The 10,674-nt window shown below is 47.3% G+C and overlaps 1 protein-coding gene across 2 annotated transcripts in view; it reads left to right on the top strand.

Moving 5' to 3' along the window:
* Nucleotides 1–169: 169 nt before the first annotated feature.
* Nucleotides 170–10,674, top strand: part of LOC119446811 (Y-box-binding protein 1) — a 28,390-nt gene continuing 17,885 nt past the window's right edge. The window contains exons 1-6 of one of the 2 annotated variants that reach the window (XM_037711373.2): nt 170–360; nt 1,238–1,301; nt 1,369–1,402; nt 1,508–1,597; nt 4,257–4,397; nt 6,886–7,059. In XM_037711373.2, coding sequence (XP_037567301.1) covers nt 300–360; nt 1,238–1,301; nt 1,369–1,402; nt 1,508–1,597; nt 4,257–4,397; nt 6,886–7,059 — 564 coding nt within the window. In that variant the 5' untranslated portion in view covers nt 170–299. The remainder of the gene's footprint in view (nt 361–1,237; nt 1,302–1,368; nt 1,403–1,507; nt 1,598–4,256; nt 4,398–6,885; nt 7,060–10,674) is intronic. The other variant, XM_037711374.2, reaches the window with a different exon arrangement.

Raw genomic sequence — 10,674 nt, 5'->3', positions numbered from 1 at the left:
GTAAAGCATATTGCAGAATGGTCGGTTTCGGTTTCTGCTTTTACTCGGTCAGATACGGGAATGCGGCCAGTAAATACCGAACGAATGAAAAACGTGAATATTTTTATGCTTCTGTTTTGCCTCTACGTCATGGTTCTATGGACCAATCATGCAGACGCTTACCGGCGTTCTATGTGCAGCGTGCACGGTTAGAACTGGGGAGGGAGAACAAAGTAAAGGACGGGAGTCGTTCCATCGGCGCTGGCGGAAGGAGGCCGGTACAGTGTGAATAACATCGTAGGACGGGAACGCTTAAAATCATGGCCGAGACCGAGATCGGTTCAGAGGAGCCAGTTTCAAGAAAGAAAAAGGAAGTGCTCGGTAATGTACACTACATCACGAACCCGATGCGCGTTTTGCTGAGAAGGCTTCTCGCACACCGCAAATGCATGATTAGCGGTCGCACGCTCTTGATTGACACGCGCCACTACGCCGCGGACAAGTTGGCGGCTGCACGGATTGCCAGTAACGAGAATGACTTATGGTTCTTGCATGCACCGACCTAAGAATTTTCACCAGTGGGAACGTTCGCGCGCGCACAAACTTGGAATGCTTAAGCCTAGCTACGGTGTGTGTTTTTAGGCCTAGCTGATGCACGCTACGAGCGGAATCTTTATAAATAACCTGCCTCGTGCTGCGTAATGTGATTCTTTTTACGTGCTTTCTGAGCTATAAGAAGTGATTTACTGTTTGAGTTCTGGTTAATGGACCTAGCGAAGGCGTAACTTCTAACGCTCTAACTAAAACAGCAAACTAACCAAACACTTCTGTGATTGCTTTGCAACTCCTTGTGTGCGTGCGCTTTTTCTTTGATGCCAGTTTAAGTTTCGACTAAGAGTCTAGCATGTATAACTGCTAGTGGCGTGCCTTCAGCCGGTATGTTTTACACTTGCAATTGTGTACAGCAAGCGTGTTAAGCTTCGCTCAAAATGCGCCGGCTCTGTTTATAGTTTGAGCTGTGAATACTTTCTCATGCGCTCTCAATTCGTAGTATGGAAGGCGTGGCTTCTCGCCCTATCACATGGCGGCAGCTTACACAAACTTCTCAGCGCGTTCGCTTCACTGAAGAGTTGGGGAAGAAAGGCTGGATTTGTAGTTCGGTTTAGAGGGAGAAGAAAAAAAAAAGCGTTTTGCGACGCCTGTGCTTTCGTTGCATGTTGTATACTAATCGTGCGTACGTGTGGCTTTTTCTTTTCAGCTGAAAGAGTTTTGGGAACAGTGAAATGGTTTAACGTGAAAAATGGATACGGATTTATAAATAGGTAAGACAAAAGGCGTCGACACCGAGGGTAATTTTCATGCACCTAACTTTTTTTTTTTTTCTTTCAGAAATGATACTAAAGAAGACATCTTTGTTCATCAGGTATGTATCTGCAGCCACTCAAGCTTGTGGTTGGTTGCAATTTGTGCACAAAAATCCATCAAACTAACGTGCTCACATAACGCATCCTCACGTTTTCATTTGCAGACTGCAATAACGAAAAATAACCCTCTAAAAGTTGTCAGAAGTGTGGGCGAAGGAGAGACCGTCGAGTTTGACGTCGTCGTCGGTGAAAAGGCAAGTCCTCTGCTCAGGTGTCATTAGTTTGCATGTAGTGGGCAGCAACAACTACGTGAAGTTTAAGTGTGCATACACTCGTGCTCTACTGGTATGCAGATTAATAGTTCATACGCAAAGCAGGCACGTTGAAATATGTCAGCAGCTTGGGTACTGTTATGCGAAATAGTAAACACTTAAAACAAATGTGAAGCCTCTTGCAACAGGCAGATATTTTGGTAGCAGCCATCGAAGTGCAGTAACTTGGAACTGCAGATACTTGGAAACGGCCGAAATGCGAGAACACCCGTGTACTTGGATTTAGGTAAACATTAAAGAACCCCGTGGTCTAAATTATTCCGGAGTCCTTCGATCCGGCACGCCTCATAATCAGATCGTGGTATTGGCACGTAAAACCCCGCAATTTTTTTTTTTTACTTTGAAACACCAGCTTTTTTTTTTTTTTTAATCACTTCCAGCATATTCTGAAAACAGCAAGTTTCTAAAGTGACTTTGCTGCCATGTAGTGCTTTGGCTGTGGATTTCATAAAAGTAAGCATTCACACTGATTCAAAGGCGACAAGCTAATCCTGTGGAGGATCATGTTATGTGTGCTGCATATAATGAAGACCTTTTTTGTATTTGGGGTGTTCCTTGAGCTGGTTGTGGAATATGTGGCTCATCTCTCACTTTCTGTTCAGTCCTGGTCTTTCATTGTATAATGCTGATGGAAGCCATAAAAAGTAATGGATTTCATTAATGTCGGGTATTGGTGAATTGTTTCTGGGTTGGTTTAAGGCTTTTCTGGATGAACAAAGAAATGGATGCTTGTGTATTTGATACCCAATGATGTCAACATTTTGGATTTCTTTGAATAATAGTGTTAGTGCAAACCTAACATCAAGAAGTCTATTTGAAATATCTGGCACTGCATGTATAGATATACTTGAGCATAACGAGCAGTCACAAGTATTGCTGTGTAAGAAACAGGCTGAAATTGTTAGCATTTATCAGCAAAGTACCATTTTTTTTTTTTTAAGCATCGCACTGTTGTGATAGATGATGCTGTCAAGTTCAATGTGTGCACACTTTGAAACGATTGTTCATTGTTTCTTACTGCTTCTCTTGCTCTCCATTTTTAAGTGCTTGCACAGGATTTAGTTATGAGGTGGCAATGTGTCCTTCGTCCTTTTGTACATACTACCTTTTTATAGGTTTCAAGTTAGGCAAACAATTTTTACCTCGTGAATATTATACTGTGAATGTGTTGCTTGTCTTTGACACTTGTACAAATATGGACGAATTCAAATCTGTAAAATTTAGCAGTTTGGCATTTAAAACTCTGAGGTTCTCTCACAAAAAAGTGGCTGGTGCTGCTCAGGATAGAGGGTCTGTCCAATCTATTAACACACAGTTAAGAGAGCATTGGAGTAACTGCCAGCAGATAAGCCATCCAGGTAATGTAGCATCACATGTGTCGTGATGTAGGGTGTACATTTGAGAAACTATACAGTCATGTCCTCGATTGAAGAACCAAGTGAGGCATACATCATGGCCCGCAGGAGAATGCATAAGCGCACCTTCAATAGTTCTTTCGTCTGAAGAAATTATTTATGCAGAGACCATAGTAAACATAAGTCCAGCAAGGCTCTGTAATTGGAGCAGTCTAGACTCCACTTGCTAAAGTCAGCGTGCCGGTTGCTGAGGAGGTCTGACCGTCCGAGCAAAAGCTCCCAGATATGTCTTGTGCCAGGGTTGTACAGTTTGAATAGGTGGTGTCGCCATTAGCAAAGCCCTTCCACTTGCTGGTGACAGCAGGGGTGATGGCTCCCCCAGCCCATATTCTCCTCGCGGACATTTTCTCCACCCTTATGAGCCCATGTGTTGTTTCTGATTGAAGTTGCGAAGGCTAGGAAAGTTGTTAGAAAGCCTGGCACAAGACTTGTTGGTGAGTGCGTGTTCTTGCCGTTTCCTTTGCTATCTGCCATTGCATTGAACGGGTCAGAGCTGTGCCCTTGTAATCGGTGCACGTAAACTTGGAAAGTGCAAGTTGTGATGCCCAGCTGTCATGTGTCTTGAATTCAAGTGCACTTAGCAGTGGCATGCAAGCTGGCACACAAATACCATTACACTCTGAAGGTTCACATAACTGAGCGCCAGTAGCGCACCCAGGATCTCTGCCAGGGGGGGGGGGGGGGGGGGTTGACAGTTTGCCAGTACCATCTAAACAGCACTAATTTCGATTTCTTCACGGGAAATTGTCAAAAAAATGCGCTTTTTGCGAGTGTGCAGACGATTGCGCGTCTTACATCTTGGTTGCAGTACTTAAATGCGTAAGGAAAGAAAAGGGGTTAAACAAAAGGGGGGGTTAAGTCGGCCTCAGAGGGGGGGTTACAACCCCCGAATCCCCCCCCCCCCCCGTCGGTGCGCCACTGCTGAGCGCCTCATCCGTCTTTCCACAAAGAGTGCCCATTGTTACGATTCCTTCTGCAAAGTGTGCTCTCCGCAGACTCTACAAGCTCTACTGTGTGCGGGTCCTCTTTGCTGTGAGACACATGATGTGAACTGCCTTTTTGTTTGTAGTACTGTGGGCACGGCTAGAGCTTTCCAGTGACATGCTTTGTCTCTGCTCTCTTTGCCCCCTGTTGTAGTGTGACAGGTGTTTGTGGTGTCATTGCAGGGCAACGAGGCGGCCAATGTGACTGGCCCAGAAGGGGTGCCTGTCAAGGGCAGCCCCTATGCGGCCGACCGCAGGAGGGGGCGCTTCAGGGGTCGCTGGATGGCACAGCGCAGGAGGCCACCCCCAAGGCAGTCCACTGGCGTGAGTTTGGCATAGTTGTTTGTTGCTACTGCTGTGCTTGCTCATTTTTGTCCAAAAAAAATCTCAAATTGGCAATTCTTGTTGGCCAAGCGTTCAGAACCTCGCGGTTTGTGCCTTCCTCACAGCGGCCACTATTAAAGGCATACTGAAATAATTTTGATGGCAATGTGTACAACTTTGTACTTACGATCAGTAAGGCTCAGGCTTTGGTAGTTTACATAAGCCCGGTCATTTATAGATTACTTGATAACTGCAACATCTCATTTTCTTCCATCTTCGCTATTCTTGCTTGTAATGGTTGGGTGATGTCACACAGGTAAGGGATCTCACTGGTTTTCTAATATGCTCCCCATGCCTCATTTCGTTTATTTACTCTTAGGGCCCAAGAGGCATTACAGAAACAAGTGGTAATACAGTCTATGTTTGTGATGTTTTTTGTTGTCACTGATCTCGGGAGCATGCGGGTGTTATGAGAGATGGAGAGGGAAGACGCATGGCAACACAGCAGATTTTATTTACACGCGAACTCAAAACCAAAAAGCCTCAAACCGAAAATCAAGCTACACACTGAACTAAAAGACAATGAATAAATAAATGCCAACAAATGTACAACCTAATGAATCAATAAATATCCTTAACTTCGCCTCCGTTAGTCCTAGGCCCTTCTTACCCCAAAGTCTGGCATCACTGGCCTACTGTAGTGACGATACAAGAAAGTCTTTCTTACGAAAGTTCGTCGATGCGCGTATTTTCCCGGCCGGAGACTTGTCAACTCTTCAATGTGGTTGTTTCGCCGATCTTCGCATAAACGGTGCTGCATAGAAGTCGGTCCTACCCTACAACTCGCTCGTCTCGGGAGCCTGGGTAACCCGGTCGCTGTTGACGTGGCAGGGAGGCTTGACGGGTTAGGCCTAGTGACGTGCTCGGCCGCCGCTTCCGTCCAGCTCCTTTCCCGAGTGCCGACGTGGCGTTCCGGGGATCATCGAACGTGCCGGTCTGCCGAGGAAGAGGGGTCCTTTCTGGGGTGCCCGGTCCTGCCGTGAGAGGCTGCAGCCGGTCCAGGAGCCTCACTCGAACTTGCCGAGGTCGACGGCCAGACCCCCAAGTCTCCCGTCGCCAGAGCGGAGCTGGCGATGCGACCTTCCTGGCCCGGAGCCACGTCGATAATGCTCGCTCGGCCTTGCTTCTCCCCCGATGACAGCTCGGATCACGTGCCTCGCGCGCTCGCGCCGTTCGGAACGCTCCGATCACATCGTTCTTGTCTTCTTTTATTTCGCCTCCGGCCTCTTACTCATGACAATGTTCATTACAACGGACTGTAAAGCCTCTTTCATATGCTGCGACTGGAGCTGAAAAAGAAATTGTTCAGTCGCACGCATCAGAGGTCTCATTTCATATGATTGCAATTTCAGCGATGCAGCTGGTCCGACACCCAGGTTTGCTTACTGTGAGGTTTTGTGGCACACGCTGCATATTTTTTCTGCTTTGAAATTTGTATTGAAGTGCTCAACAGCGGTTCCAGAAGTTCAGTGCGAGGTGACATGGGAAATGTTCACATCTGTTTGCAGCTGGATGTCCTGCTCTGTCTGTTGTCTCATGTTCCTTCTGTGTTCTCCCTTTGCTACAACAAAATAGGAGACTTATCAACAAGCCCATATAGCTACCCTCATTGCATATGCAGTATTTGAAATTCAGCTGCAACGAAGTCATCGAGTCAGCACACTGATCCAATGACCTGTGCCTAATTTTGGCTTCTGAGGAAACTTTGCGCGCATGCTACTCATAATTGTGCAATAGAGATGCTTCCTCCTGGCCATATTTTTGCACCAAATGCGGCAGCAAGCACCAACCCGAAAGCCCATGTCTTCCCCTGAAGGAAGCCGCAAATGATCTGCATGTGAATACTGAACGTGGAAAGGAATTAGTCCCCTGGTGGCGCTCTTTTATCCCATTTGCAAGGAGAATGTCCTCCTCGCCCGTTGGATACCTTTTCTTTTCCCGCGAGCTGGGAGAGAAGTGTACGTGCGTTGGAGAGGCGACAGGGAACCGGGAGAGGGCATAGTCGCATGGTTGCAGACGCGACAACGTAAGTACGCGAGAAAAGATGGGCGCGTGTGTGCCTCACAACCTCTTAACTGTGCAATGAACTAGAATTTAAAACTGTAAAGCATATTCGTGGAATTGTCTATCAGAAAATAAAAACGCACAGGAAAGCTGCAGCTGCTGTTTTGCAAGCCTATATATAGTTCATTTTGGTAGAAATTCTGATGCACTGTGTTCTATGGGACATCGATGGGAAATGAAGAGATCTTCAGTGTGATGGAAATTTCGTTGAAGCAAACTTTGTTGTGCCGGGATAAGATTCCAATATAATACGTTTTGACCAGTTTTCTTTGTGCAGTGAAGTTGGTCCCTGCATTATGTGAAGTGAGGGTGCAGGGTTTCAAACAGAACTTTGTGGCATGACATGTTCCTCCAATCCTTTCAGGACCAGGAGGACAGTGAGGGGGCAGAGCTTGCGGGTGAAGATGACAACGGTGGGTCCAACCGGCAGCCCCGAAGGGGACCCCCGCCCCGGAGGCCTTTCTACCGACGCTACTTCCGCAGGCCACGAGGCATTCCCCGCAACTCGGGAGGAGATCGTGCCAGCCTTCAAGGGGAGGCAAGTACTTTTGCCTGGCACAGTATGTGCTCCCAGTTGGCATGCTCCCTTCTTTCGCACACTCACTCTTCTCACCTTTCAGAGGCTTTTTCACTCACCAAAGCACCATGGTAGTAACCACTAGTACTCACACCATTTTTCATTGCTCACCCCGGTTTTCTTTTGTGGCTCTGCTAATGCTCCAGTGCAACTGGCCTGAACATGTTGTGGCTTTTAGGACTCGACCTATGGGTCTTTTAACACTGCTCATGGGGTGAAAATTTCTCTGAGTGTGCATTTATTTTGATACTTCTGCGGTTACTTCAGTGTCCAAAAAATGTTTTGGTGGCATTATTATAGGCCAAGGTACATGTTGATGAATACATAGTCACACTAAAATGGCAGACCGCTGATCTTGGTTTGCCTACTGCTAGTGATGGCAGTCTCTTTTGTGTCACCAGTACATGCCATTGCCAAGCATTGCAGGCAGCCTGCTGATGACTCTGTCTAGTGCAGCAGCAGCAGTCATCAAGAAGCTGTCAATCTTGTTCACACTGCGCAGCGGCAGGGCATCACGATCCACATGCCAATGTAGCTCTCATATAACTTAGTTCTGCCGATTTCTATACATGCTGCTCGTTCTTTGTGTGTGTGTGTGTGTGTGTGTGTGTGTGTGTGTGTGTGTGTTCTACCTCTCTGAAAAATGTATGTAGCCTGTTTGCTATGGAAATGTCAAGAGCACAACATTGTATTTGAATGCAGATTTAGACCGGGTCTTTCAGCAGCATGAAGAATGGGGATGTTGAAAATAATGAAAATTGATTGAAGGGATCTAATTGGGAAAACATTAATGTTTACATGTTGGCGTATGCCACTGCTAGCGTGCAATCTTGGATCATCGTAGTTCGTAGTCCATTCGTGTTTCGGAGAGTGGTGCGGCGTAAAGCTGTGGGCGTGACCTATTCATTTTCGGAGGGGTGGAAGGGCGCCAGCAGAGAGGCGTGCGATAGTAGGAGCTGGAATTGTTGATCAAGTCTCCTTTTTCTTTCAAACGGCCCTTTGCACCGAGGCTCTCAAGGCCAGGGCCTCTGTATTTCGCAACACAGTTGCGCAGAGCTGTCCCCGTGCGTTTTTGGACATGGTCCACGCAGTCTTCTTTTTCAATTGGGATATACCGTTGGACTTGGTCCCCTTGCAATGCCAGATAACTGCGGCTGTCCCCGTCACAAAGGACTGTGGTGTACCGCAGATTGTACCGCTTTAAAGATCTTCTGAAGAGGGTCAGGGTAGTCTCCATCTCCCCAGCCTTCTTATTTATTACCATATTTACTCGAATCTAGGCCGACTCCGATTCTAAGCCGACCCCCCAAAAGTTCGAAGTCGGAAAAGAAAAACTTACCTCGAATGTAGGCCGAACGAAAAAAGCGAGGACAGCATTCGCAAAATGAAACAGCATTTATTAAATTTGAACATGCTGAGCTCATTCTGTCACCATCGCTGCTAGCCTCGTCGCTATCTTCCTTACTGCTGACATCTTCAAACAGTGCGCTATATTCAGTACCATCCAGCTCATTAGAGATGCTGCATTTTTGGAAGGAGCGCACGTTGCGGCGCACGCAAAAACCATCTCCCGTGGCCCTCTCCAACAACAGACCGATGCCGAAGTTCCTCCCGGCTTGAACGTTTGACGATGCCTCTACGGCTAGCACAACTACTGTATTTACTCGATTGTAACGCCCACCCGTTTTTCGTGAGGGAAAAAAAGTCCTTTACAGTACCGCGCACCTCATGCTTTCAAACAGAAATACAACTTTCTGTCATTTGGAAAAATAGATTTCCTCCCGATGCACTGAAGTTGTGATGAATAAAAAAAAGTCGCAGTTTCGCCCGAAAGGCGATGCATCGAATGCGATAGCAAATTAGTAGACCGCTATTAACAAGCACGGTGTCACGCGCGCACAAGCAAACATGAACACATCTCGCTCGTTGACCGCGGAAACGAACTGTCAGAATGCTGGAGACGAAGCGCGCCTTCGTGCTAGCATGCACACTTCAACGCGGCGCGCGGCGGACTTTATCCGTCGCAGATTGCTTTCAAGATAGAGCCAAGGTGATCGTATCGCCGGAGTGGATCGTCGCAGATTACGTCCTGCTTTGGTCCACTGAAACCGTTCTGCATTGCTTTTCTGGCGAAAATCCTCTCCTTCTGTTTGCGCCAGTCCCGCTCGCAAGTTTCGGATTCTCTGAACGCCCGTGATGCGGCCCAATTTCCGTCCGTCTCCGCACAGATGATCACTTTCCTTTTAAATGTGGCATCATGATGAACTCGGTACTTCATGCTGATAGATAGAGCAGACGCCGAGAACGTGAAGACAGACGGTAGACTATTGCCTAAGCACGTGTACTGAAGCACACGGAGGAAGCTTCCGCATGCTACGGTAGCTAGGCTCGACGCGCGTGCGAGGTGGCCATTTTGAAATTCCGATGCAGATTTAGGGTCATGTGTCAGATTCGAGTAAATATAGTAGATGTTAATAAAGCGGCACTATAGTGGCATCGCCCATTTGGTGCCATTACGATAATGGTGACGTCGCTCGTGTACTTCAGTTGGCTACTGGCGCGGCTAGTAGCGGCTGCGATACTGACTTTTCTAGATGGCGCTAACTATGCACCGTATTTATCAGTTTCAGTTAAAAACTGCCGCGTTTTTTTAAAGCCTTGAATCTAAGCCGACCCTAGAGTTTCGTATGTGATTATTTGAAAAAAACTATCGGCCTAGATTCTATTAAGTACGGTAGTGTTTTTTTTTTTTACACTGGTGACCATCCTTCCATGCTCCATAGCCAGGGTCACTCTTTTGGGCCTGACTCATAACCAGCACAGAAGTTGCTCATAACAACGAAGTCTAACTCAAGTCTGCTAAACAACTCTATTACGGTGCCAACGTCGATGTGCAATGAATGATCGTGTATGGGTCATCCATGACCCATCATAGGACACCGCATTGTTCTACGGGTGGAGCACATGCAGCTCGGCGTAAAGTTCGCGAACCGACTGTGCACAGTCGATCATCAGGTTACACGCCGCGTGATCAGACGCGGGTGTCAACTTTGTCTTCACATAGCGTTGCCACGTTTTCGCGTGGAGACCACGATGGCTGATGCCCATCAACGAAAATATGTCGTTAAGGGCCGTCTGTCGATTCCCGGATGCCTGCATGGCACGCGCAGGTAGAACGTTCACAGTGAAGGGGTTCATTCTTTCAAAGCTACCTACGTGCTGCGAGCTCCATGCCGACAAAGTCTCTCCATGCGCACATCAAACGCAACTTCACGGCGAGTCCATACTCCCGTTCATTTTGGCTGACTTGAAGTTTACCGTTGCAAGTTGTAGCACTTGGCATGCGACAATAAAGTGTTCACTGTATTTAAATCTACAATTGTGAACGTCATCCCATCAAGCGGGCGAGTCGCGCTGTCTGTGCCGTCACCCACGAAGTCGCGTTTCCTCTCAGTTGCTGGAGCGGATAACAACTCCAACAGTTTTTCTTCCGCTTTCCTTTTTTCCCTCGTCCAACTCTGAGGAATGTCGATATGTTGTATCTTGGCACACGCGATTGCTGCTCGAAGGGCCGGT

This window comes from Dermacentor silvarum, chromosome 3 (assembly GCF_013339745.2).
Source record: "Dermacentor silvarum isolate Dsil-2018 chromosome 3, BIME_Dsil_1.4, whole genome shotgun sequence".
NCBI lineage: Eukaryota > Metazoa > Arthropoda > Arachnida > Ixodida > Ixodidae > Dermacentor > Dermacentor silvarum.
Note: the sequence above shows the minus strand (reverse complement) of the source record. Positions and strands in the feature narration are given on the sequence as shown.